This window comes from Corapipo altera, unplaced genomic scaffold (assembly GCF_003945725.1).
Source record: "Corapipo altera isolate COAL_440 unplaced genomic scaffold, ASM394572v1 75, whole genome shotgun sequence".
In the NCBI taxonomy this organism is placed as follows: Eukaryota; Metazoa; Chordata; class Aves; order Passeriformes; family Pipridae; genus Corapipo; species Corapipo altera.
In genome coordinates, this window is record NW_020884887.1 from 10,787,750 (window position 1) to 10,814,056 (window position 26,307).

General features: G+C 52.0%; 1 protein-coding gene across 4 annotated transcripts; it reads right to left on the reverse strand.

The window, feature by feature from the left end:
• Nucleotides 1-173: 173 nt before the first annotated feature.
• Nucleotides 174-20,316, reverse strand: TCOF1 (treacle ribosome biogenesis factor 1). 4 transcript variants are annotated; one of them, XM_027643734.1, is made up of 18 exons: nt 20,207-20,316; nt 19,688-19,743; nt 16,900-17,042; nt 16,066-16,172; nt 15,447-15,798; nt 14,505-14,605; nt 13,847-14,071; nt 12,943-13,212; nt 8,882-9,056; nt 8,575-8,717; nt 6,542-6,715; nt 6,055-6,304; nt 5,735-5,823; nt 4,792-5,020; nt 3,154-3,720; nt 1,998-2,089; nt 1,420-1,456; nt 174-954 (listed from the first exon to the last, which is right to left on the reverse strand). In XM_027643734.1, exons 1-17 carry the CDS (start codon nt 20,309-20,311, stop codon nt 1,424-1,426), a joined length of 3,111 nt encoding a protein of 1,036 aa, XP_027499535.1. In that variant the 5' UTR covers nt 20,312-20,316; the 3' UTR covers nt 174-954; nt 1,420-1,423. The 4 variants fall into 4 exon arrangements, with proteins under 4 accessions (XP_027499535.1, XP_027499537.1, XP_027499534.1 ...); XM_027643736.1 differs by having other exon boundaries at nt 433-1,456; nt 5,735-5,820; XM_027643733.1 differs by having other exon boundaries at nt 433-1,456.
• Between the last annotated feature and the right edge of the window lie 5,991 nt (nt 20,317-26,307).

The following is a 26,307-nucleotide window of genomic DNA, read 5'->3' on the forward strand; positions in this document are numbered from 1 at the left end:
GACTGTATGTGTTTCTTTCCCCATTGCTGGCCCCTCCCTTGTTTGATTTCCCATGCACCCTGGGGCCCCCCTGGCCCCCATCATGGCCTGGGAGGCTGAAGTCTCCTTTCAGTGAGTCACAGAGGGGGGGCAAGAGGAGAGGAGCAGCCCCCTGTGCCAGGAGCCATCTCTCTCCTGGAGCCAGAGAGCTCTCCCCTCACCCACAGAGCACAAGGGGAGCTGGTCCCTTTTTCCTCACCTCCTAGATCCCAGTCTGTCCCCAGGGAGCAGGAAGAAAGCAATTATTTTTTCCCCCAAGGGTTGAAACACTGCCCATGAACCCAGGCAGACACTGGGCTCTGCTCTCCTACCCACAACATCCTCCAGAGCCAGGCGGTCTTGGTCACCTCCCTTCCTTTGAAAGTAGCAGAAGCAAAATCTTATGTTGTTGGGTTTTATTTTGTACTCCATAAAAAAAACAACACAAAAACTGACTCTGCCTTGGCTGAGAACAACTGCTGGACACAGCTGTTCAGTGCAACTCCACGGACATGATAACCACTACTGTCAGTGTTAGAATAAAAAGGAAACCCGAGCTCTCTTCTGTAGTAGCAAAAGGATTGACACCACAAGTCACAGAAGGAGGAGGGGAAAAAAAGGTAAAGGTTTCTCTTAAAAATATAGCTCTGTGGTAAGAGAAAGGGACGGTTGGGTGTCAACAAGGAGAAAAGCAGCTTGTGCTCTGCTCAAACTGCCTCCTCCAGTTCTGTTCCAGGAGGAGGGACAATAAACACATCTCTGGGCCCCAGCAGGGCAGGAGGAGGCAGAAAGTTACACTGCTCTGCTCTAAAAGTCACAGTTAAAAGAATTTATAAAATTATATTTAAAAAAAGTTGGAATTCTCCTGATGAGCTTCCTTTTCCTTTCTTCTGTTTGATCTTCACCCATAAATCCTTAATCACAGGAATGCGGTACCTTTGGGGAGAGGAGTTAAAAGCGTTAGGGATGGGGAGGAGGAGAACAGCCTCACAGCTGAGCAGAGCACGGGCAGAGGCATCTGGTCCACTTCCAGGTGGCTACAACATCACCATCTAATCCACATCACTCTTCCAAGCTCCCTGTGGTCAGCAGGGACAGACAGACACTGCCAGAGGCTGCTCATCTCTGCTGGTGACAGAGGTCAGCAACATCCAAGCTGGATATCCAGTTCTCAGCAGCTAAAGAGTTGAGGTCAGACACATCCAGAGAAGCCAGCACACGGCTGCATGACATTCCTCACACTGCTCCACTCCCTGGCCCTCTAATCTAAGGCCAGGCTGGCTCAGTGACCACTTAGAGGGCACACTGTCTTCCTAAAACCGGCCCAGGAGTTCTGAATTTGGCCAAGGTTACCGCCGCTCTGAGGTACCAATGGATAGTCCCCATCTACAGGCCATGTACCTTCTCACAGTCCTTCAGGCTCAGCTGTTTTCTTCTTCTAAAAAGAAAACAGGGAAAAATAAATAATTATCATCAGCACTGCAAGCATGAAGGACCCAGCAAAGCCACAGAGGCTTCCTGGATATGTCCCTGTGGAGGTGGTAGCCACCACGAGGAACATCCTGTAGTCTCCCTTTGAGCCCTCAGAATGGGATGCAGTAGCCTGCCAAGCCCTCAACAGCTCCAGCTTCTGCTGAGAACAAGATAAACAGAGAGCTGAAGAGCAGCACTTACTCCTTGGACAGGCTCTCTCTGCCACCAAAAGGGCCCCTGGGTTTGACCCCTCCAGGGACAGGGATCTCTCCTGGGGCAGCGATACAAGAACAAGCCCTTCTTCGAGCCACCCTAATCCCAAACAAAGATCAAGATTTCTCAAGACTGGCCACAGTGAATTGCAGGCTCCTCTGTACTGCCAGCAAGGCCAGGATATGGCTCTGTTCCTTCTCCAGCCTGGCATGCTGCCAGGATGGGATGAGCACCACAGCCATGGCTCAGAACAGCTCTGCCCACGGTACCCCAGCCCAGGGTCTGGCACATACCTTCTTCTTCTTCTTGTGAACCTCAGCAGAGCCATCTGCTACAGGCTCCCCTTCCTTTTTGCTTTTCTTCTTTTCTTTTCCAGTCTTCTTTTCTGGGAGATAGAAAGAAAAGCCAACTAAGAGAGGGATTCTGGTATTGTCAGCCTCTGAGAGGGAGCACAGACTGGCAGGAGAACCTCCAGTAAGTTTTTGATCACATCCAAACTTGAGCAAGCTTTCCAGAGCAGGAACTGGATGAGGCCAGAAGCCTGCTACAGGCAGCTGTACCCGGGGATGTTTCCCTAATACCTCTGAGCCAGAGCAATTTGATCCCACCATCTGTCTACACATGTGGGTGGAATTACATAGGATTCCCTTCTTTCCATATCCTGCTGCCCACCCGCTCCAAGGAACCGCTTCAGGGCTGGAGGAGCTGGGCACATGCCAGAAATGAGAGCAAGGGGAGCTGCTAACACAGGATGGGCACGAGGTTCAGCTCAGCACAAATGCTCCAAGAGGCTTCAGCTCACCCATGTGCAACTGCCCACATGAGGGTCAATGGACAAGTCTGTCTGCTCCAAAAATAGGGGCTGTATTTCAGCAGAACAGAAACCCCAGCAGATCTGGCCCAGCCAATCCATCTCCTTTTCGTTTTTTTTTTAAAGCCTACAAGATCCAACACAGAACCAGCTCTGGTTTGTAAATGCAGGCTGCACTGCAAAGAAAAAAATGGCCTTTGGATTAAGGCAGCAGGCAGAGCACTGCAGAATGGCAAGCTGTAGAAAGGTAACAAGTGACAGGACAAGAGGAAATAACCCCAAGTTGAGCTAGGGGAGGTTTGGATTGAGTATATGGAAAAATTTCTTCACTGAAAGGGTTGTCAAACACTGAACAGGCTGCCCAGGGAAGTGGTGGGGTCACCATCCTTGAAGGTATTTAAAAGATGTGTAGATATTGTATTTGGTGACATGGTTTTGGGAGTAGGCCTGGGTTAATAGTTGGACTTGATGATCTTAGAGGTCTTTCCAACCCAAATGATTCTGATTTAAGAGGGAAGCAGCCAAGCAGGAAGCCAATGGGGAAGTGGGTGCTACTTACAAGGCCCTGCACTGGAGGCTGAACATGCATCAGTTGCAAGAACCTACTGCCAACTAGGCCCCAAGTGTAGCATGCTTACTTTTAGCTGGTTTTTTCTTTTCCTTGCTGCCTGCTGTCTTCTCCGGGTCACCATCTTCTTTCTTTTTTTTCTTTTTGGGTACTTCTTCATTAGCCTGTCCTTTCCGTTTCTTCTCCTTGGGCTGCCCCACAGCCCCATCCTCTCCCCCCAGTTTCCGCTTCTGAGACGTTTTCTGCTTCTTGTTCTCTTTGTCTTTGTTCTTAGACGGTTTCACAGCCTTGTCTGCCGTGGAGGATGGTTTCTTCTTTTCCTTCTTTTCTTTTTTCTCTTTTTTCTTCTTCTTCTTCGCGTCCAATCCTTCCACTGCCTGCACTGCAGGGACTTTGGCAGCAGTGGTGACCTCGGTTTCGCTCCCTGAGCTTGGCTCCCCTGCCTGTGGGACAGAGAGCGGGGCATGTGATGGTGCTGGGGTCACTTGCACCTCTTTTGCACCAACATCATTCTCTTTCGCTGCCAGGGCTTTCTTGAGTGAAGGTTTGCTGCTGGCATGACCTGGCTCTGTTTTTCCTGCCACCTTCTCTTTGTTGGAGGCTTCTGTGGCTTCCTGCCCTGAAGGGGGGTTGTTTTCTGCAGAAACAGTGACAAAGAGAGAGAAGACAACTCAGGGAGCATTCATTACACAGACCACAATCATAGGAGGATGGAAATGTGCATTTGAAGAGGAGCATCCAGTACTCCTCCCAAGAAAGCTAAACCTGCTGGCTACCTATAGCAGAGTCAAAAAGATGCCTCAGCCTGAGATCAAGTATCTGGAGAGGGAAGGGGGTGACAACACTCACAACAGCTTTGGCTGTTTGACAAGATGGGAGAGCACAGATAGATCAGTCCTTCCCCAGGACACCATTCACAGTAAGTCAGGGACTTACCAAGGTGGTGGGGGTATCCACACCACCACGTTTAACCATCATCCATGGCAAACCCCAGTGTACCTGGGCCTTCTTGAGCCCATATATAGCCCTGACCTCCTCAACACTCTTTTGCATGATGTAATTATGTGCTCAAGGGGCCAACAGACCTGTTTGAGCCTCTAGAGCAGGCCAGAGCTCACAGCCAGGCCACAGTTCACACCAGAGCAGAAGCAGCTTCCAGCTCCAATTTCTGCAATTTGCCAACAAACCAGGGAAATGGTGAGACTTTCCCTTTCTCCACAGGTCTTCCCACTTGGTTCCCCTGCTCTGCACTCCAGATATGCTACAGACCCCACACAGCACTGGGCATACAGCCCAATGGGAGGCTTAAACAACAGCACTGTGTAGCAATGTTCTTCAGCCAGTGTTTGAATCTTCCACAGAAGCCATCACTACCTCAGCACACCAATGCAGCGTGCCTCAGCTCCAGGGAGAGCCCTCCCTGCTCCCGTTAATTACTGTGGATAAAGCAGAGCTCAGAGGAGACAAAGGCACCGAGCACGGAGCCTCACAAGCAGCCAGTATGAGCAGGGTGTTCAGGGAGAGGGCTGTGCCATGGCCAGGGAAGCCAGCAGACGGCAGCAGCACTCCATGCTGCTGGGCTCCGTGACGGAGACACACTGGGAACACGGCCCATCCCACTGACACCCTCGCCAGTGTCACCCTCCTGTGCCAGCACGGTTTTGCTCCAGGGACAAGCAAATTCCCAACCTTGCCAAAGGAGACCCACCTGCTTTGTGGTTTGCAGCCACCTGGTTGTCATCTGTGTCGGAGTCACTGCTGTCAGTGCTTGAGCTATCGGCTGGGGCTGCTTTCAGAGGGGCCTTGGCAGGAGAGTTTGCAGCAGTCACAGCTGCCTTCCCCGGCCCCACTTCACCTACAGGCTGGGAGGGAACCGTCTTTGGGGCCTGGGCTGCTGCTGGGGCCTTGGAGAAGCCCAGATAGCCTGTGAGGAGGGACTGAAACAGCACAGACACACTGAGGCAGGGCAGTCTCCAACACACCAGACACACAGAGCTGTCTCTGCTGCTATTGTCCTCATACTCCAAGTGAAGGGCCCACCTTTGGCCACTGGTGGAGCCAGCTCTGAAGAGCTCAGGGCTACCAGGAGAGGGGCCAGCCCTGACAGACACCGGCTGAGCTGACAGCCATGAGAGCTGACGGCCAGAGGTTCTCCTCTTTGTTCTCACCCAGCAAGGCAGGCTTGGGGGAGGCTCCTGGCCATGAGTGTGCGCCCACGCACAGCTAATGCACTGCAGATGTGCTGCACGCCCTGCACGTTACTTACAAAGGGAATTTAATGGCTTGGACACGGGTTAAGTTACAAATAAAAGTGGGGGAAAAAAAATCCCTGCTGCTATTGGCACTGTGCACCACTTCTCCTGGTTTAACCCTTGCAAGGTACCATCTCCTCCTGTCTCTTCTCCCAGCAAAGGCACCATGAACCCTGGACCCAAGGCTGGCTGCCTGGGGAAGCATTCCAGGTCCAAAAGACTCCCTCTTCCCCCACCAAAAGTCTTGCTCACACCACTCCACTGGAGGGCCCCCAGTTCTCTGCTGGAAAACCCACCCAGCACCCTGTCTACTATGGCTGAGGATTGAGTCCTCTCTCAGTCCTACTTAGGAGCCTGCTGCAAGACATGAGAGGATCCCAGCCTGCTCAGGTCCCATACCTGTGATGCTGCCTCCTCCTCCTCCTCACTGGACTCTGAGGAGGAGCTGTGGGCTGGCTGGGTCACTCCTGGTTTCTGCAGTGAGCCTGCTGGAAGAGCAGAGTTCATCCCATTAAAACCACCACTGCTGCCTGGAGCTGAGCTCACCTACCCAGCACAAGTACTGCCACCAAAAGGTCCTTCTACCTCCAAAGAAAGGGGAGTGCTCTGCCAAGCTGGAGAGAGGGAACCACTCTCTAACCACTACACACCTCCCACAGGGTAGTAAAGCACTGTCTCCACCCTGACAGCACCGAAAGCATCTTCTGGAGAGAACTGACCAGTTCTAGGGGGCTCCTTGGGCACCTCCTCCTCGTCACTGTCAGAGGAACTGCTGCTGTCTGTGGTGTCCTCTGCCTGGGTGGGCAGCGTGGTCTGGCTCAGCTGGGCATTCTGCACTGGCTGCAGACCTGGCTTCTTCACCTTGGCAGTGGAACTTCCTGGGAGCAAAGCAGCCTGCGGGGCGGCAGTGTTGGCTGGAGGAGCTTTTCCCACAGGAACCGTTTGCTTTAAGCTGGAAGCAGCGGGGGCCTAGGGAGAGGAAAATGAGATAGATCTGAAAGGAGGAATAACTAACTGCTCATGTCCATGAACTATAAGCAGCAGCCCAGAACAGATGGGTTTGGACCACCTCAGCCCTTCTTCAGGTGACACTACTGCAGTTCGTGTCAGGGTTAGCCCAAGAATCTCTTAGGCAGGACACAGAGACCCCAGTAGACCCATCTTCTCCCTCTCCTTAGAGAAGCTCCCCACCTCCTCCATCATTACCTTTCCTGCCAGCACATTGTGCTCCGAGGAATCCATGCTGGAGCTCTCAGACACTCTGCTTGCTGGAGGGACAGCAGGAGTTTTTACCCTCTTCCCTGCGGGCAGGGTGACATTGGCCTTTGCAGCCACCGTGCTCAAAACCGCAGTCACTTTGACATTCTGCTGGGGTAGACTCTAAAACAGATGAGAAAGAAAATCACGACAGAGCACAACCTGGAAGGAAAAGATAAAGAAGCATACACCAATCCAGCACTAACTCCTGAGTCTTTCCATCATTTTCAGTACCGAGGCCTTTTGTTTGTTTTTTTCCTTCTCTGCTTTACAGACCAGCTCTGCCTCCCACGAGCCTCTGAGGCCTCTGGCACAGCCATGAGCAGCAGTAAGGGCCAGCACTCCGGGAGTGCCAAAGTATTAGCTCAGTGCTCCAAAGGCATCCACCAGGAGGGCAAGCAAAATGTGTTGTGCTTGCAGGCTGTGAATCCCTACCCGCTGCAGCACCAGCAAGACTGCAGTTGCAAACCTTTGCATAGCCACCACTTGGACTCCAAGATGTCTTCTACACTCTAAAAATCACACACTAAGAGTTAATTGGTAAGAAGGATAAACAAAGACACCAATCACAGAGAAAATCTGCCTCCAGGTCCACAAGCCAGCAACAGATTACGGAGTAAATTAACAAGACGCAATTTTGTTGCCTCACATTTAAAACCTCCCATCAAACTTAATGTAAGAAGAGTTAAAAATAGAAGAGCCAGGGGCATGGAAATCAGGCACTGACGACAGGGCCAAGACACAAATGCCAGCAGAGGAGGGAGCAGAAGCCATGAAGGAGCATTTGGCCTCCTTGTTTGTGTTACCAAAAAGGCTACGTGAGCAGCTATGCCTCTCCAGACCTCTGACAAGCTGGGCCTTTGTGGGCTGACATTTCCCTCACAAAACATCTGGCCTTCAGAAAGGAAAAGGTAACGCTCTGCCATGCAGAGCCACCAATCCAGTGTGAGCTCTCAGCCCTCTCACACAAAGCTCAAGTTACATCAGCTGCATTATTTTGTACAATCTTAGTACTATAAACATGCTTTACTCTAGGACTGCTCAGGCTGGCTGCCTGTCCATCAGCTGGCGGGAGACAGCCTTTCCATGGCCACAGCATCAGGCCAAGACAGGGAAGGGTTTCCTGAGTGCACATAATGTCCCTCTCCCAGCAAAGGCACTGGCAGAGGATGGGTATGTGTGGGATATGAAGTGTGCTTGGCCACCAAGCCCTGGGCTCAGAGCACCAGCCAAGCCATCACCACATAGGAACGGTAGCCACATTCCTCAGTCAGTGTTTTTTCATGCAGCTTCTTGGGCTCAAACTGCAGCAGAAGCGCAGAGACACCCAAGAGAGCTTCACACAAAGGCAGCTCTGTCCCCAGGGAGCTCAGCCACAGCCTTGCAGGACTGGCATGGAGATACGAAAGACTCCAGTGGGAGCACTGGGATCAGCTCCATGACACTCAGCGTGCCCTCAGCACAGATATGGAGTCAACTCCCTTCTTCAAGGCAGGGTCTCGCTCAACCAGCTGAAAGGCAGCAGGACCACTGTGCCACCCTTCAAGACAGATCCCTCCATCCTCCCAAGGCTTGCAGAAGAGGAGTCCAGAGAGCTACAAGCTTTTGGGAGGAATCAGGCAATGGGTTGCCTTGGAGCTACACAGCTCATGGAAAGACTCTGCCTGTAAGGATTTGGCTGCTTTTCCAGTCTTCCTAGAGTAGAGTAGAGGCAACAGAGTCTCAGAGGAGGTCTGGTTTTGTGTGTCTACTCATGTTCCTGTCAAAGCATTCACACCCCCCACTGCTCTCACACAGTCTAAGATTGCTGTGGCCAAGATGGGCACCCAGATCCACGGACACTGCCAAGAAAACCTGATGCAGCCAAGGGGAGGCTCCTCTGAACCACATATCACCTGCACAACTACCACCTTCCAAATCCTGAGACCTCCTGAGCTGCAGCACTAACAGCCTACACACCCAGTGCATCAGCAGCTCCTCACCTGAGAAGGGGGGACTATTCCGTCCTCTGAATCTGACTCCTCGCTGGAATCATCGCTGCTGTCCACAGCTGGAGGGGCTGTGGCTGGTGCTGAAGCCAGTGCCTTCTTCACATTTGTTGGCTGGGGCACAGAATTGGTTTTCACTGCAGGAAAATCATAAGAGATTGTCACTGTGAGAAAGAGTTGCTCTCTGTGGCTATCCAGAGCAGGAGCTATCACAACAGGCTGCACTGTTCCATGTGCAAGGGAGAGGAGGAAACCCACGAGGATGCAGGTGAGGGATCCTGGTTACTACCAGGAGACTCACCAGCTTGTGGAGGCTGCCTCTGTGCTGCAGGGGACTCCTCTTCACTGTCAGACGAGTCACTGCTACCACTTTCTGAGACCTGGTTTTTCAAGGTGCTTCCCACTGCTTTTTCAGGTGGCCCAGCTTTAGCAGTCTGGCTCAGGGTGGGAACAGGCCCGGGCTGTTCTGTTAACCTCTTAACAAAACAGAAACACAGGCCCAGAAATGCCGTGTTAGTACAGGTGTTGTTTAGGAGTTTAAGTGCAGTTTCAGCTCAAGTTGGGTTTTGTTTTACCCTAACACAGCTGTTACCAACACTCCATCCTTGGCACGTTAGGAGTGGAAAAGGCTTCAGTTACTGCCTGGACTGAGCTGCTGTACACACATACCTCTGCATTTAGCAATTTGCTTCTGACAGGAAACCCGAGCGTGTTTCACTCACGAGCGTGCAGGCTGACAGTGCTCGTAAGCACACAACAGCAATTCCTTCTTCAGGCAGAGACACTGGCTGGACAGGAGCCTGAGGAGAAAGCACTGCAACCCCAAGCCTTTCACTCCAAGGAAGAGTTTTATTTAAATACGACCTACCCCCAGCTCAGGGAATCTACTGAGCTGGGAAGCCTTGTGCCGTAACACTTGCAAGATTCAGAGACAGTAACAGAGCAGCTACATCCTAGAGGTGCTGGAGGGCTCAGTGTTAACACAGGGCTGTCACAAGGGTTTGGGGACACAGAGGGTAGGCAGAGATAGACTGGGATTCACCTTGGAAACTGATGTGCCAATAGGTCTCAGAAATCCCCAGACAACGAAAAACCTCTGACACTTAACTTTCTACAGCACCTGTCGACACTGATGTCCCAGGACAGGCCACAAGCCACTTCCCAAAGCAACTGCTGTGTCAGCACTAGGAAGCCACAGTCATCTCAGTCCCAGACACACAACTGCCAGGTGAGACTCTCTCTCTTCCTGGCCCCTCTCCCAGTTTGTGCTGAGGGCTGCAGGCCTCTGTCCTGCACATTGAATGCTAGTGGTGGCAGAGGGACAGGCAGCACTTGTGCAGAGATCTGGGAATTTCACCCCCCCCCAGACACTCCCCAGGCTCACAGTGCTCTGCACCCACTCCGTTTACTCCACTCATGGCTCATCTCTGGGCTGCTCTGCCAAAGAGTACATCGTGTTTGCCAGGGCAGGCAGACCCTGTCCCCCTGGCATGTGCCTGCTTTGGTACTCAACGAGAGATTCCTGCCCAGCTGCATCACCCCTGCCATGCTGCCAACACAGTGATATACCCCAGCAGCAGAGCACCAGCCTAGCAGGCCCCCCCAAAAGACCAATCCTACCATGCCTTCTGGCACAGCCCTGCCACAGCCTGCCACTGGGGCAGTGTTTATCATCTCCAAGCCAAACACTAAACAGACAACAGCATCTGCATGTTTATCCCATTACAGAACAGCTCTCCGAACAAGCCAAGTACATTTTGACTCTGCTTAGAGAAACAGAAACCTCCACAAGTGTTTGGGGAGGGGGGACTGCAAACCTCAATTCTCTGTTTTGTTTTGATACCAGTGAGTCACAATCTCCAGGAGAGAGGCCAGATTTGCAAAGCTGAAGAGAGAGAACTACTTGAAGCACACAGAAGAATTCACACGCATTACTCTGAGCGTGCTAGCTCCTCTCCCTGCTGTCCCAAGCACTGCTGTGCAAGAGAAGAGCTTACCAAGATCAGAGCCCACTCACTCAGCTTTAAGCCCTTCATAGCAACAGGACTGGTTTCTCCCCCTATGCAGATGCACAGCACAGGGCTGTTTGATTTCCTAACTTAGCAAGGGAGTGGGAACAAGCTGCCATGCAGGAGCATCCTAACACAGAAAGAACACAACAGCATCCACAGAGAAATCACCGTAAGGTTTGCACAGCCTCAGGACTCCTCAGATCTTCCTGGGAGGAGGCCAAGGTCCCTCCATCCCCATCAGATGGATGACAGCTGCAGGTGGGATCAGACTGGCAGCACGGCCAAGTTACACCCAGGGAGCAGGTAACACAGGCAGAGAGCTTCTGACAGCTTGGGAGTCACAGGTACTGAAGTAACTCGGAGAGGAGGAAAATAACTCAAGAGGAAATCATTTTTCCTGCTCCCTCTCCAGCCCCCAAAGCAGGAGCTGCCTGCGGCTCCTCGAGTGTGATGACTCAGCTCCCGCACAACCCATCTGCCACTCGCTGGGTCCATTTGCATCATGCAGCACTGCATGACAACAGGGGGAACAACACTGAGCCACGTGCGCCCAGCACGTTGTACAACCACATTCCATCGCTGCCTGTGCACCGCGGAAGCACCGCGGGATCGGATCGGGATCGGGACTGGGACCAGTATCTCAGCTGTGTCACGGCCCAGCAAAGGTACAGCTGTCAAGTGCACGGGAGGGGCAACAGGGTTCAAAGAGACTCTCTGACTTTTGGGAGATCCGGCCTCTCCCCACAGGGCCTGCGGTCCAGGATAAAAAGTTGTGGGCACAACTTCTGCTAGCGCAGCCCACGCGGGTTTTCCCGGGATGCTCAAGGAAGACACAGGTTCCCAACACGTGGATTCACGTGAATCTCACACCTACTCCTTGTAAACAGAAGCAAAAGCCTCTCCACAGAGGGTTCAAGTGCCACCTTTGGCTCAAAACGTCCAGGAGAGGAGGTGGAGCAGAATTAGCTGTTCCAAAAGAAAAGCAGCTCACAGCATCTTTAGGGTCAGACTGTCCCCCATCACCATCCTTCCCCCCCAAAAAATATGCAAAACACCTTGTCAACTTCTTTGACTAAATATTCCTGAGTCTTCAGGGGTAAACATACCAATTAAGCAGTTCAATTTAGGCATGATGTTCATTTTAATTGTGCTAATCCACCCCCACAGGGAAGGATGAAGCAGCTTCCAACGCTCTGTATCTGTTTGGATCTTGCACAGAAGCCAGAGGAAGTTGCAGGATACAGTAAGTCAGTGGTTAGCATATGCCCAAGTAGCAGATGGTGAGGATGAGCTAAGAAGAGTTTGACTGAGAGGACAGAACTGTGGACACAGCTAAGCCCAACGGTTTGTCTTCAGGCTTCACTCGTGGTCTCTGCCTGTAGGCTACTAACACGGGAAGAAACAGCCTGTTTGGCAAAAATAGAGCTCCCTCGATGACAAGCTCTTCCTTGCTGTGTCAGTTTGCAAGAGGGAAGATGCTGAAGTGGTTAAATCAGCAGGTAAAACTTGCTGCTGACAGCTTCACAGAATCAACACTGGAGGAAACAAACCTACCCCAGCACATCCTTCACCTACAACCCTGCTAAAACAGAAGAGTCTCGATGGTTTTGCAGCGGGACCCCAGGGCACAGCTATCAGAATAGCTGCTCCTGTCACCCAGAGCTGAATCCTCACATACAATCAATCACGCAGGAAGAGAGCAGCAAGAGCTAACTGTTAGAGATGCGTCCCCCTCCACCCACCTTAGCAGACCAAGGCTATGAAGACAAAAATGCAGAGCCTTGCTGGCTCCTGCCTGTCAATACTGAAAGGACGTGTTGACAAAGAGCCTCCTTGCACGGACACGTGAGGCTCTGCCCCCAGCTTCTCTTCCTCCCTTGCAGACAAGATGTGCCATCTCCAAAAGGCTGCTTTCAGGGCACTTTCTGAAGGGCCCTGCAGCTCAGAGTCAAGGCAGAAGGTCTCAATACAACAATGTGGGATTTCCTTCCCTTTTAGTTTAGTCACCTGGGTCCAATCTGAGCTCATGGTTAAAGAACTCAAACCAAACCCTCACAGGAGAGCCAAGACCAAGCTACCTGTGACCCTGCACACAAGGCCCACTCCAGAGGGGCAATGCACGAGTGAAGAAAACAACTGGTATCAAACAGGGTACCCCCCACCCTCCTCTGGTATGGCTGAGTGAGCAGAGTTCGGCTGTACTTGTTGCTTCCAAGCAGGAAGATCTTCCTCTCTGAGGGAGATACAACATACTTCTGGTGTTTCAAGAGATCAGTATAAGCATTTAAGGGATAAACATCTGTCTTGGATACCCCATCCCTTGGCACTGGGCTGAATGAGGATCACCTACCTTCTGGCTGATGGGCACAGGGACATCCTCCTCTTCACTGCCTGAAGAGTCAGAGCTTTCCACTGGCTTTACACTTTCAGCAGGCTTTGTGGGAGCAGCAGTCCTTCCTAGCAGGGTTTTAGCCTGCTTTGGCACTGCTGTTTTTGGTGCTGGCTTCCCTTGTGACACTGGAAGTGTTTTTGCTGGAGATGCTTTGACGGAAAGTGATGCTGCTGGTGTAGGTTTCACTGGGGATGGGACGGCCTGGGAGGATTTTGGAGGTGACTTTGTCTGGACAAGACATGAACAGAGGGAAATAAGGCAAATTCTCCAGCAGCATAATTCATTTGCTTAGACTGTAATCAAGGGAAGAGATTTCAGAGCCCCCTGGGAAAGGTAAACCCTGAAAGAAGTTTAGTGACTGGCAGGACACAAGGAATTCTTTCATCTAGCTGTGTGGGGATAGTCTCCCAAGATGAGAAAGCAAGACCAGACATTCTTCATCAGCCTGCTGCTACTAATAGTCCCCTCCAGTGAGGTACAAGGCAGCACTTTGCACTCTCCACAGCTGGGAAGCTGGACTGCACTACAGCTTGACAAATTAGACACTATTTATTGCTATTTAAACCTGAGGAGCAAATTCCACCACGACAATTTGCCTCTTCAGGTGGTAAAGGAATTACTGGGAGGTTTTTTTATTTAAAAGTACTGATGGATTTTTTTGTTTTGTTTTAAGAAAGGCACAGTGGGGTGATTAAAGCTCAGAGCCAAGACACTGAGGTGCTTTTGAACACCCCACGCCTCTTTCCTCCCACCCCCAACAAGATTTTGCTACACACTACGTGCATTTACAACATTTTCTTTTCACTGCAGTTCCCAGCCCTGAGAGGTGTGCAAGGAGAGAGAGAGTTTCAGACAGACGCACTTGGGTTACTGAAGGAGGTTCTTCATCTTCACTGTCTGATGAGCTGCTGCTCTCTGATGTGTCAACGGGCTGTGCAGCCCCTGGAACCGTTGTGGATGTAGGTTTGGTCTGGCTTGGTGCCAGTGCTGTTTGCTTCACTGCATTCTTCTTGTGAGACACCAGAGAAGCAGGTGCACTTTTCACAGGTGCTGCATTAAACTGCGCTGCTTTCACAGCTGGTTTTGCCTGGTAACAGAAGGGAACAGGAGAATCAGGTAACACCTCAGAAGAAAATGGCTGCATGGAATGTTTTAAAGCAAGCTGCCTTGTTAACTTCGACCAGGACAGGCTCGTTCAGACCCTTGGGTTGTGGAGTAGCTGAAAAAAGCCAATTTCTCCACAGACTCCCTGACTACATCCGTGAAACTGCACACCAATCACCTCCTACAGATCAAAGGATCTCCCTCAGCTTCAGGCACTAGTAGAAACTGGGATGGAATGATTGATGCCAGCAGGGGTTAATGGGGCTCTAAAGCCACATAGCATGTTCTCTGGCTTTGGGGATCTCACACACCCAAGGTAAAGGGTGTTGTCAGAATACAGCATTGCAGCATTTCCTCTCATCTCCAAAAGAAGGGAAGTGACTTCTTAGGGACAAAGAATGTGTTGGAGTGGTTACCTGGGCGGCTGGAGTTGCCAGCTGCTCCTCTTCCTCAGAGGACGTGTCCTCACTTGATTCCTCACTGCTGCTCTCGGCAGCCCCAGCCGCCTGCTTCGGCTCTGGAACACAAGCGAGGAGATGTCACAGCTGCTGCCTGCTCTGAGCCCCCAGAGAGCGATGCTAATGTGGCTTTTGAAGTCAGGGAAAGAAAACAAGCCACAGAGAGGGCTAAGGGATTTGCAGGGAAGAGGACCCAGCCCTGCTGAAAGCATCAGTGGCCTGCTGGGAGCAGCTTTTCCAGACAAACACTGGCCCACAAACACCACTCCAAGAGTGCAGGCAGAGATGGGAAATGCTTCCTGGCCACCCTCTGACCCTACGGGTTGCTGCCCAGCCACACACAGCTCCCTGCAGGGGCACCCAGCCTGGCTGGGCCTCCTCTGGAAAAGAGCCAAGAGAAGGATCATTTTCAGAGCTTCAACAGTCTGTGCCTCACTCCCCTCCTCCAACACACACACACACACACACACACACTTCAAAGCACTTAAAGATTTCCCTAAAGACTTCAAAACTCCAAACTAATCATTTGCAATTGGGAATAAAGAGAAAACGCTGCAGTGCCTTTCAAAAAAACTGAAAGTATCTGTAACATCAGTACTGCATCTCTTGTGGACACGCTATGCTGTTACCCCCAACCCTGTAGTGCTGGGTGCTGCCAGACAGACATCTTAGCATAGGATCTGCTGCTTGAAATGGGAGCAAGCACGCTGGATTCATCCCACGGAGCTCCAGAGCTGGCTGCTTTGCAGTGTTCTAGCAGCCTCCCCAAGGAACAAACATCACTCTGAGCTTTCCAGCAAGGGAGCTGAAAGGAACATGCTGAAGGCACGTCTCAGACCCGATTCACAGCAGAGCTGGAGCACACACACACACATTTACAACACCCTGCAGGCTCCTTACCCGCTTTGGGGGCTGGGGCCTTCGCAGTCGGTGTCTCCTGTTCCTCCTCGCTCTCGGATGAGGAGCTGCTGCTGCTGCTGGAACTTTCCGGTGCTTTGCTCACTACTGGTGCTTTGCTTTGCCCTACTTTGGCCACGGTTGCTGTGGCATGTTTGGGCTTCCCAGGAGCAGGCAGTTTCTGGGCCTTGGCTGGAGCTGGAGCTGCAGCCAGAGCATTGGGCTGCTGCTTGTTGTTGGAGAGCACAGTTCTGTCAGGAGCAGGGAGTGCTGCTGCTCTGCCCGCCGGGGCAGTGGGCTTGGGAGGAGAATGCAGGGAGTTGGCAGCTTTGCCACCCACCACAGCTGGTGTTACCTACAGGAAACATGAAAATTAGAAGCCTACACACAGAAGAGGGGCTAAATTGGAGACAATGTACCTTCAACAGCAATCTGGCAACCAGGCAAGTGCTTTAAGGAAGGATTTGGGAGGCAGATATCTGAGAGAAGGCTTATGGCAGCACGGGAGGGTTATTTTAATAACAATTCCACCCCAGCTCACAATTCCACAAATGCCAAGGAGTCTGGGACAGTCCTGGCCTCAGAGTACCATCAGCCTTCAAAGCCACGAGAACTGCCTTACCGCCACTGCACCTTTCCCAGCCGGTGTCTCCTCTTCTGACGAGGACTCATCCTCCTCACTGCTTTCTACAGTTGCTGCTGAGTTCGTGGCCAGAGAAAGGCTGGCTGCTGCACAGGAGAGAGCCACAGAACAGCTCTGTGAGTGTGTTTCTCACAACAATGTGGCCTCTGGTTTGCAGGAAGGTCCCAGCAGCAGGGCAGGGTCCCATCTCCACACCTGCCCCAACACCACCATCACTGCTGTCCCTGTGACAGACAAGTGCTTTGCTCCTCCAACCCATCCTTCTCCCCAGCACCATAACAAGGAACCTGCCAAGATCTGCAGGTTTTCAAAGGCTGGTCTACAGCAGATGAACTGAGCCAAAATACATCAGACACATGGGTTTTTGTTAGACTCTGCAAGCCAACGCCACCCACATCAGCTGCACCAGGGATCTATCCCCACTTCAGACAGGGGGCACTGGCTTCCCAGACCAACTAAGTCCTTCCCTCACCCATGTAACAGGCCCGTCCTGCTGACCCCACACACATCTAGGACCAACTAGTGCTCCACAGTGGGCAGCAAGAGGTTCCCAAGACTTCACCCAAGCAACAACACCCATCCCTCCCCAGTGAATCATAACAGCTTTTTTTCTAGCTTCAGCAGACATCTGTGCTCCTCAGAAACTCCACATGAGAAGAGAAGAGGGTGCTAAATTAGTTGTCCTATTTTTCTATGAGCACAAGGGAATAGCCATCACTTTACAAGCATCTCCTCTAGCCAAGCAAGTTGGGTTGCTCCTACACAAGCCTCCACTCCTACTCTGTCAACTCCAGGGAGATGAAAGGCTCCTACCATTTGCAGCTTTCGCCTTTTCTTTCTCATCCTCTTCTTTCTCTGAGCTCTCAGAGCTGCTCACGGGATCAGGAACTCTGATCTTTTCTGGGATGGCTGCCTCGTCATCACTCAACTTTCTTCTCCTTGAATTTGGGGGAGTTCTAGGGAAGAGAAATGGTGTCAAAATGCGTAAAATACATCTCGAACAAACTGGAATACAATTATTCATTTACTGTCAGGTGAGGCTCCAGGACAGGCAGTGTAATTCCTCTACAGCTCCTAAAGGGATGGGAGAAATAATTCTCTAACCTGCAAGGGGCATCTCTAGTCCTCAGGAAACTCCCAAGAGCAAAATATCCCTGCAATACGCAGGAGATACTGAACCTAGACCTTTTTTTTCCACGCCCTAAGCAGACTCTTTCTCACTTTAGCAGAGAAGTAAAAAAATACATGGTCAGGATGGTGTTCAACGCAGAGCTAAGGCACCCTACAGAACAAATTCCATCTCCAGGAGGCAGCTATAGCCAAAGAGTCAGTAAGTGCAGCCTCAGGGTTAGGGCAGTGATCCCCAAACAGGTCTTGGTATTCCACAAGACCAGAAGAAATGAACCTGAAGGCTGTTAAAACCATTTGAACTTGGGCTCCCAGGTCAAAAGGGCAAGAAAGTCAGGCTGCAGAGAGGTTTAAGAAAGAAAGTGGCTGGACCTACAGAAGATGTGTTGGAAAAAGGGGAGGAAGAGGCCACAGATAAGCATTAAACACTTAAGCTGTTCAATTGGGTTAAAACATTAAGCTGGAGAAAGATTCCTCCTGACCAGAACAGATGATGTGGGCTAAAGTTACCCATGCTTTCATTTGAAAATTAAAGAGAAGACATTTGCTTTATTACAAGGATAACACTGGGCACAGGGTGTGATTCACACAGGCAATACTTCTAAGCCCCGAGACACACAATTATCAGAGGCAAATATCCTCCCTTCTGTGCCAGTTTAGCTCCTTTTATTTGTTCATCTGTTTTAAAAACAAGATTAGTCCAACAATTTGGCGAGTAAAGATTGTGCTTGTCACCAGAGTGTTCTGGCAGCACAGCTGTAACAGCAAGTTTTGTGCAAGCAGGCTAAGGCAAAGGGATGTTTACTATTCCAAAGTCCTGGTAACTACTCCAAATAATCCTTTTAATAGAACAACAGGGCAGCCCACACAGGCAGCTCTGATCCTGCAACACTTTCCTGATCCAGTGGCAGCTGACAGCACAACACAGGCTACTGTGAGTGATCAGGAGCTCAGGGGAGTGAGGGGAAGATGTGGTGTCTGCTAGCACTGTCCCTGCAGCTTTCCAGAGCATCTGAGGGCTGCAGGGCTCTGGTTGCTCCTAGGACAGAGTTGGTCCAGCTTTCTCCTGTCCCCAGGCACCTGTCCACCCACTCACTCCCTGCATCCTATAAGAGTAAATGCAGTTCTGGAGGGAGGCCACTCCTGTAACTGCAAGTCTCAGCTTTCAGGTTCACTCTGGAAGAGTTTCTGCAGGACAGCACCAAGGACACCTTGGTGAGATGGGCAGGAGCCACAGGGTAATTTAAGGAAGGACATTTTAGGGCCAAAACCCTATGGACTGACAAGATGTAATAACTGCAGCTCAGTCACAGGAGCACTCCAGGATACCTTCTGGATAAAGAGAACTACTAGTCAACACATCCCTCCTTCTGACTCCAAACCAGGCATAGTTCAGGCAGACCAGGAATAACAGACATCTTTGTGGGGCAGGACGACAACAGAAGGGTGACACTGAAGAAAAAGGAATTAAACCTGATGCAAGTCCCCTGTTGCCCCCAGGTTTAACAACAGCAGTGCCTGGGAGTGTTTGCTGCAGCAGGCAGGGTAAGGTCATCATCATCACCCACAAGAGCAACAAACTGTTTTAGAGGCAGGAATTGCAAACCTCTTTCTTTGCTGCTACACCCTCACCTAGACCCAGCTTTTCTCCTGCCCAAGTGTGGAGCACAAGAGCAAGGACCAAGGCTGCAGCAAGGCATGAGGTGTTCCAGCAAAAACACACCTTTGAGGGAAACACTTCCCAAGGCTGCTGGTGCAGCTGTGCTGAGGAGCATCCTCACTCCAGCACTCCCAGTTCCAGGGATTCCCTGGATAACCCAGTGCTGAGGCTGCCAAAGGCCTCCCTGCAGCCCTGCACTCTGACATCCAACCAAAGCAAGCCCTGGGTGGGTGCCACTGTCACTGCACCCCACGGATGGGAAGGCCCCACACTGCAGACCTTCCCGTGGGGAATATGTAAGCACTGGGAACACGTCAGGGCTTGAAAGGACAGGCTGAAACCAAAAGATGTTCTCTGAGCCAGATCATCTGTGATCTATGCCAAGGTTTAAGTCCCTGCAAGAGTTTTGGCATTTCAACATCTGCTCAACTTCTCTGTTCCTGGGTCAATGCTCCTGCAAAGCACGTGGCTTTAAAAAGAAAGTGAAACAGAACCAGGGAACAGATTTCTGACAGTAAAGCAGGACTTTGAGCATCATAACATTCCAGTATTAACCAGCACTAACAGTATTAGCTGCTCAAAACTAAAGTAACAACTTATCTCCACAGGAAATTTTAAACCCACAGTAATCTGAACATCTGAAATGAATTGCTGTGAAACCACAGGTTAGGAGAAAAGTCTGCTGAGCACAGTTATCATTGGAAATACTCTGACAACTGGGAATTCTAGCAAATAAAGATCACACATGCCATGCAGTCTGGATGTTAGCACAGCCTGGAATCTACCTGATACTCATTTTGTCCTTTGACTTACTTTTCCCAGTGAGTAAAGATGTCCTCGAGAGAGGTCGAGAGAGAAGGGAGCAACTTCTGTGAAAGCAGAAGGAACACCAGTCAGGCATCAGCCCCGTCTCGAGATGGGACTACCAGACAGAGACCGCAGGGGCCCGTCCAGGAATCCGCGGGCAAACGGGACCATGCCATCCCCACAGACACGCTCCCGGTGAGTCCCGCAGGACAGCGTGTCCCCCCGCGGGTCTCCCCGGCAGCAGCACGTGTCCCGGTACGGGACAGCGCTACCCGGCGGGCTGCCAGCCTCCTCCGTTCCCCCGGGCGGCTCGGGGCCGGGACACCACGTCGGCTCAGTGGGCGGACGTGCAGCCGCGGAGCCACGAGCGCAGGGCCCCACGGCCCGCACCGGCGTCGCACCCGGTGGTCGCTGAGGGCGCCCAGGGGTCCGGGCCCTGCCGAGGCCCGCGCGCTCCGCGGGATCATTCCCCCCGCCGCGGCCCTGCTGCCTCCCCCGCGGCCCGGGCGCGTCCGCCCCCGTTACCTGCCCGGTCTGCGCCTGTAGTTCGCGGGCGGCCCGCGCGAAGCCGCCGCGCAGCAGGTGCTGGTGGATGAGGGCGAGCAGCTCCCGCCCGCTGCCGGCGGCCATGGCACTCCGCGTGCCGCGCCGCCGCGCGTCACTTCCGCCTCCGCCGCGCCGCACCATGGGAAATGTAGTCCCGGAGGGGGGCGTCGGGGGCACCGTGAAGGGGGATCTGGTGCTGGAGGGGGTCGCTCCATGGGGGTCTCTCGCATCGCCCCTGGCAGGGGATGGAGGGCGATGGAGGGAGGCTGGGAGTCACCTCATGGAGGCCCCGCACATCGTCCTGGTGGGAGGTGGAGAAAGTGGGGGTGGGGGGGTGTCACTCCATGGGGTTCTCACACACCGCCCCGGCAGGAGATGGGAGAGGATGGGAAAGGGGGGTTCGCCCGCCCGGAGCTGGGCCCCTCACACCCCCTCGGCAGGAGGTGGGGGCGCTCTGGGAGCGGAGGGGGCGGGGGTGGCACGGCGGGGGGTTACTGCACCAGCACCATGTGTAATTCGGTGCGTTTTGGAACAGATTTTCCTGCAGGATTCATCATCGGCGCTCCGGAGCTGAATCCTCGGGGCTGATTTAATGCTGAGTGGACATTAAGCTGCTGAGAGGAGCCGCTGGCGTTTTAGGGGCTAAAGCAAGCAAAGGGCGAGAGGGAAAAGCTGCTCCTGATGCAGAGCAGCTGTTGGAGAGGGGCCTGTGACAGAGGGGCTGCCCCGCTGCCACCCCCCGCCCCGCGCTGATACTTTCCAGGAAAAAATCTGGCTCCCATCACTTCGGCAGAGGTTTATTTTTGGAAGGTTTAATAGTGTCCATGGTGTGCCTGTCGCTCATTCAAAATACAGACCCTTTATTCGTGTTCATAGGCAGGATTAAATATAAAACTGGCGTGGCTCCAGCTGGCTCTTGCACCAAACGTCTCTGACACCAGCATCGTCCAAAGCTGTAAAGCCACAGTCCAGGTGGCAGTTCTACAGCTCCTGTAAATGAATCCCAGACCTGGCCAGTCCTTTCTGGGACTGACCTCCCCCTGCACAAGTGGTCATGGCATGAACACGGCCACGAAACACACAGTGACAGCGTCGCTGCCCCAGGATGGGGTCCCAGCTCAGCTACTGCTGCTCTGAGGTGACCTGAGGTAACCAGGTCTCAGCTGGTGGCCTGGTTTGGGGCCCTGGTTCTCCTTGCTGGAAAGGAAGAGCCAGATGGAAGCATTCTTGGGTAGAGAGCACAGAAGGGTGTCTCTTGGGGAGGCTGTGGAAGGGGCTGAATGGACAGAGGCAGCCTGGGGACATTGACTTTGTGGCCTCTGAAAGTGTGGTTGGGTGGAGATTGAGCCCCCAGGGGTTCACAGAGGGCTCTGTCTGCTGCAGGTACGTGGATGAACAGATTTAGACCTGCTTTGACATGGCCTGGAATGGCTTTATACCTCCAGGACTTGCTCAATTTGCTTTGTTCGTATAAAACCCTCCCCCAAATCTGAACACCAACACAGCTCCCACCAGCAGCCTGGTGATTAGAGGAGCTGCTGCCCGGGGCTCAGGCATGAAGGAGTGGAGGGTCCCTCCTGGTCAGCAAAGCTCTCGAAACAAATGTCAAACTATTAATGGTGCAGGAAATTGCAAAAACACCGTTTGGAGAGGTCTAGGTGGAGGGTGGATGGGACATTTAATGCTGGGAGGATGATGGGTGACCAAGTCATCAGGTGCCAGCGGAGAGACAAAGGAGGGGAATACATCCTGACAACCCTCAGGGGTGGGACAATGTAGGCAGACACTCAGCTCAGGTACAGGCAGGAGAGGGGAGCACAGCCCTGCAGGGCATGATGGCAGTGTGCTGGTCTGGGGTTGGAGGTGTTCTGCCAGCCCAGCTTTTCCAGAGCTCTCCAATCTCTGTGCCAAGGGATGATGCTTCACAGGGTATCTGGGGAAACTGGCTGCATTAGTTTCCCTCAGCATACGGGTGTCAGGAGTCCAATAAACCCCTGCTCTGCTGCATTTTCAGGCCTCCTCCTCTCCCATGGCTTGGGACTCACATGTACTAGAAAGCATAAAGGGTTTGGCTTTGACCAACTTCATGGAAAGGAAAAAGACAAAGGAGCACAGATGGCAGGAAACACTTTCAGAAGAGATTGCTCTGGAGGAAGGCAAATAGAGGATGTTAAAGCCCTGAGCGCTTATGCACAAATGGCTTGAAAAATTAAGTCCATTTCCCCGCCCCCCCAAGTGTCTCTTCACAGGTCTGCCACAGTTCAGGGTCACCTGAGTCCAAAGATTCATACCCTCAAACCACGAATACCCTCAGCAAACCACATCTCAGGGCCTGGGAATAACACGACCCACTTGAATGAAGAAATCTGAAAAAAAATAATATGTACACTGCACCACAATTACAGGTAGAGAAGGTATTTGAGGCAGTTAGTAAACATGTCAAAAAATAAATACAGCTATTCAGTCAGCAAACAGCTGCATGATTATAACCAGGAAAATATATGCCAGCCCAAAGCCAGCTGAGACCCAACAACATGCACTTATTAAGGAGTGGTTTTTGTGTGTGTGTGTGTGTTTGTGTGCATTTTTTGGAGGGAGGTTGAAAACATTTTGCCCACTCTTTATTTTAGGAAGGTGAAATATCCCTGGTGGATTTCAAAAGCCAACTTCTTGGGTATGAGTTGTCCATGCCAAGACACTGAGTCACGGAGAGATCGGAGGAAGCTGTTGGAAATCCAGACAGGGGATAAAACAGCTGTAATTGAGTAGCCAGCTCAGCTCTGTCTCTAATAACCACAGAGCCCTGTCCCTGTCCTCAGCCTTCAAGCTGAAGGCTTTGCTCACTGCCACTTTCACATGCTCTCTGGTTATTGCTTGGGGTCAAACTTGTCCACACCTATTCCATTCTGAATGACTGCTTATGTCTGGGCCAAGCCCAGGTTCAGGGAGTGTGCCTGCAGGCTGGAGAGTGCTGTCCTTCCTCCGTTGTGCCCAACGGGAGCTGACAGCCTCCAGGCACGTCTGCTGGACCCCTGGGCTTGCAGGAACACGTTGCTGCTCTCCAAGCTTCAGTTTAATGTTTTTATCCACACGTAAGTTTCTGGCATGTCCTGTGTTGTAGCAGTCTGGGACACATCTCCCATCGTTATCCAACCTTTTTGTTTGGTGCATATGGAGTTGCTTATGCCTGTTTAGGAGTTGCAGAGTGAAGGGACTTCGTGATTTGTAGGGCAGGGAGCAGGGACAGGAGGAAAGGCACTCTGGCTGCTCCTCAGCTGCTGCAGCATCTTGCCTGAACCATTTAATGGCTGCTGATTCCAGCCAGAGCACGAGCTGCAGGCATGTTGATCCTTCTGCCTTGGCACCAGAGCAGGTTGGGATGGGTGGCCAGGGACATGACCCTTGCAACCCCCAACAGGTAACTCTGATGTGTCTCATGACTCAGAGTGTTAGCTGAAAGTGCTTAGGATAATCTTCATGGCCGAGTTCAGAAACTGAGCTGAATTTCCCTGCTCGGAGTGCCCTGTCAAAAGAGCTTTGAGCCCTCTCCCTCCTGGAAAAACCCTCGGGGGTGCCACTGGGCTGAGCAGAGGAGGGAGTATGGAGGAGGTGGGGATGGGATGGGACAAGGTGCAAGAGATAGATGGAGATGAAAGGTGTTAAGGGATAGTGAGGAGAGAAGGTGGGAGCATGGACACAGGAGAAGGGGGAGCAGTGAAGGAATAGAGAAAGGGGTTCTCTTTTCCCAGGGAAGATGAGTCAGGGAAGAGAGGTAGGAAGTAAAGGAAAATCTGACAAGGGATGGAGAAGCAGAGGAAATGACCAAATTAGCCTGAGGGGATTTGCTCACTGGGGGCCCTGCCTGGACAGCTCTGGGTGTGGAGGGGGTTTTCCAGGTGCTGCTCTCCCTGGCTTTGAGTCACGGTTGTTACCAGCATGTCTCACCACCATCTGGGTAATGTCCTGGGCAGTAGCCAGGCCTGGAGGCAAAACTGAACATGGCCACAGTCACTGTCCTCTGCCCAGTCGGCGGGCTCAGCCTTTGCAAGGACAAGGAGCTGCTTTGGGAACAGTCTGACTCAGGAATCCTGTTTTATTCTCCCCCCTTTGTTTTGCTGTTCTCTTCCCCCCTCCTCCTTTTTCTTTGTCTGCTAATGCACAGCAGATGGGAGGAAATGCCATTTTAAATGCCACAGCATCCTGATGAAATGTGATGGGTTATGGCAATCTCGGATGAATCATGGCATTGTTTTGTGTACACTGCCCCGCTGTCGCTTGGCCTCACTGGGGCAGCTCTCTCAGTGTTTAGCAAATACACTGAGGATTGTTCAGGCATCCCCAGCAGCCTGGTGACAGGTGCCCTCCCAGACCTGGATGTCCAAGTCACATTCATAAATTAACCAGCTGCATTTGTGGAGGCCAAACCGAGGCTGCGGCACTTTGAGACCAGCATTTAGTTTTGAAACATCTGCTCCACACTGCCTTTGGGGCCTGGGGGTTATAAATGACACTCAAATCCCATGCTATGTTCATAGGACTTTTGCACACAGTGGAAGAAAAAGATTGGGAGAGCCCAACAAGGTGCAGCACAGCCCTCCCTGGCACCTCCAGCTTAACTGCTGGTCCCCTTGGAAAGCTGAGCTGTGTCACCACATCTGCCTCTTCCATGGCCCCACAGCTGGGATGGATCTACAGAGCCAAAGCTGAGGGGATTTCTGTGATGTGGCCACTTGCTGTTTGGGCTTTGCTTGGGGTGGTCAGATCATTTCCCCTAAGCTATGAGGCAGGTATCAAATAATATTGACTCACTCTCCAGCAGCTTGCTGCCAGATGAGAAGGAGCAGCTCAGAAGTGAAAAAAAATACTGAAATAATACATATATGCATATCCTAAAAGCTCCATCACTGAAACTCAGAGCGACCCAGCCCTTTTGGTTTCAAACTAATTAACTGGGGGGAAAAAGTCACCTCTAAACCTGTGAAATATAAAGCAGTTTTTAAATTTCGGTAGCTGAAAGAACAGATTTGAGAACTCCAACGAGCAGAAGACGTGACATTAAAATTTGGTTGCAATATGCTTAACAATCTCAATTGGAAGTGTCTCTCTGGCTGTGTCTCACTGCCTGTGTGTCTGCTGGCGTGGCAGTTATTCAGTGCTGGCACTGAACATCGAGTAGCATTAAGCCATTTAATTTCTCATTTTTTTTGGTAGCAGATCTAATATCCATCGATGCAGAGAGCAGAAGGGCTGTTATTATTAATCAACCCCCAGCCCAGCCCTGTTTTCCCCCAAGGCTCTTGCTCTCGTTTGTAAGCCTATCCCTGTTAAAAGGCCTGGCAGCCTCACGCACAGCACGGCCAACACCAACAGCCACAACAGCTCTGTTGTGTTGATTCAGGACTCAACAGCTCTACCTGGAAAGAGAGGGAAGGGGCTATGTTTGCCTTCGTGAAGTCAGAGATCTGGGGTATTATTTTTCTCTCATCAGACATCCTTTCTGCTTTAACTGAAGTCAAAAGGCATGCGGCAGGAAAAGGAGGGGAAGGAGAGAGCAGGGAGAGGCAGAGGCTGCTTGTGCTGGGGTCATGCTGTGACTTGTGCCCTTCCAGCATCCTGAGCTTTCTCAGCTCCATTCTGAGCACAGAAAAACTCTTGCTCTGGATTAAGTGGCCCAATATGATCTTGAAAACGGAGGAATAATGTTTTTCTGCAGTGAGTACCTCGTTTGTGTGGCTGTATCCTACAACTTCACCCTGGGAGAGTCAGATCCTACTCATGCTCCCACCAGACCAGAAGCATTTGTCCCTCAGCCCCAAGGTCTCTGTCCCACAGTCTCTGACCATAATCACCGCCTGTGGCCAGTCAGTTTACTCTGAATTCCCCCCATGTAGGGTCTGAGAGGCTGGAAAAGAGAGGAAAGCTTGCCAGGGCAGGATGGCTGGGCAGGATGGGTCACCCATGGGAGGACATGCCATGAGGAGCATCACTGTGCCAGCAGCACGTCCCACTGCCCACCCTGCCAGCACCATCCTGGTGTGGGCACAGCCATGTGCTGGCAGTGGGGATGCAGCAATCTGAAA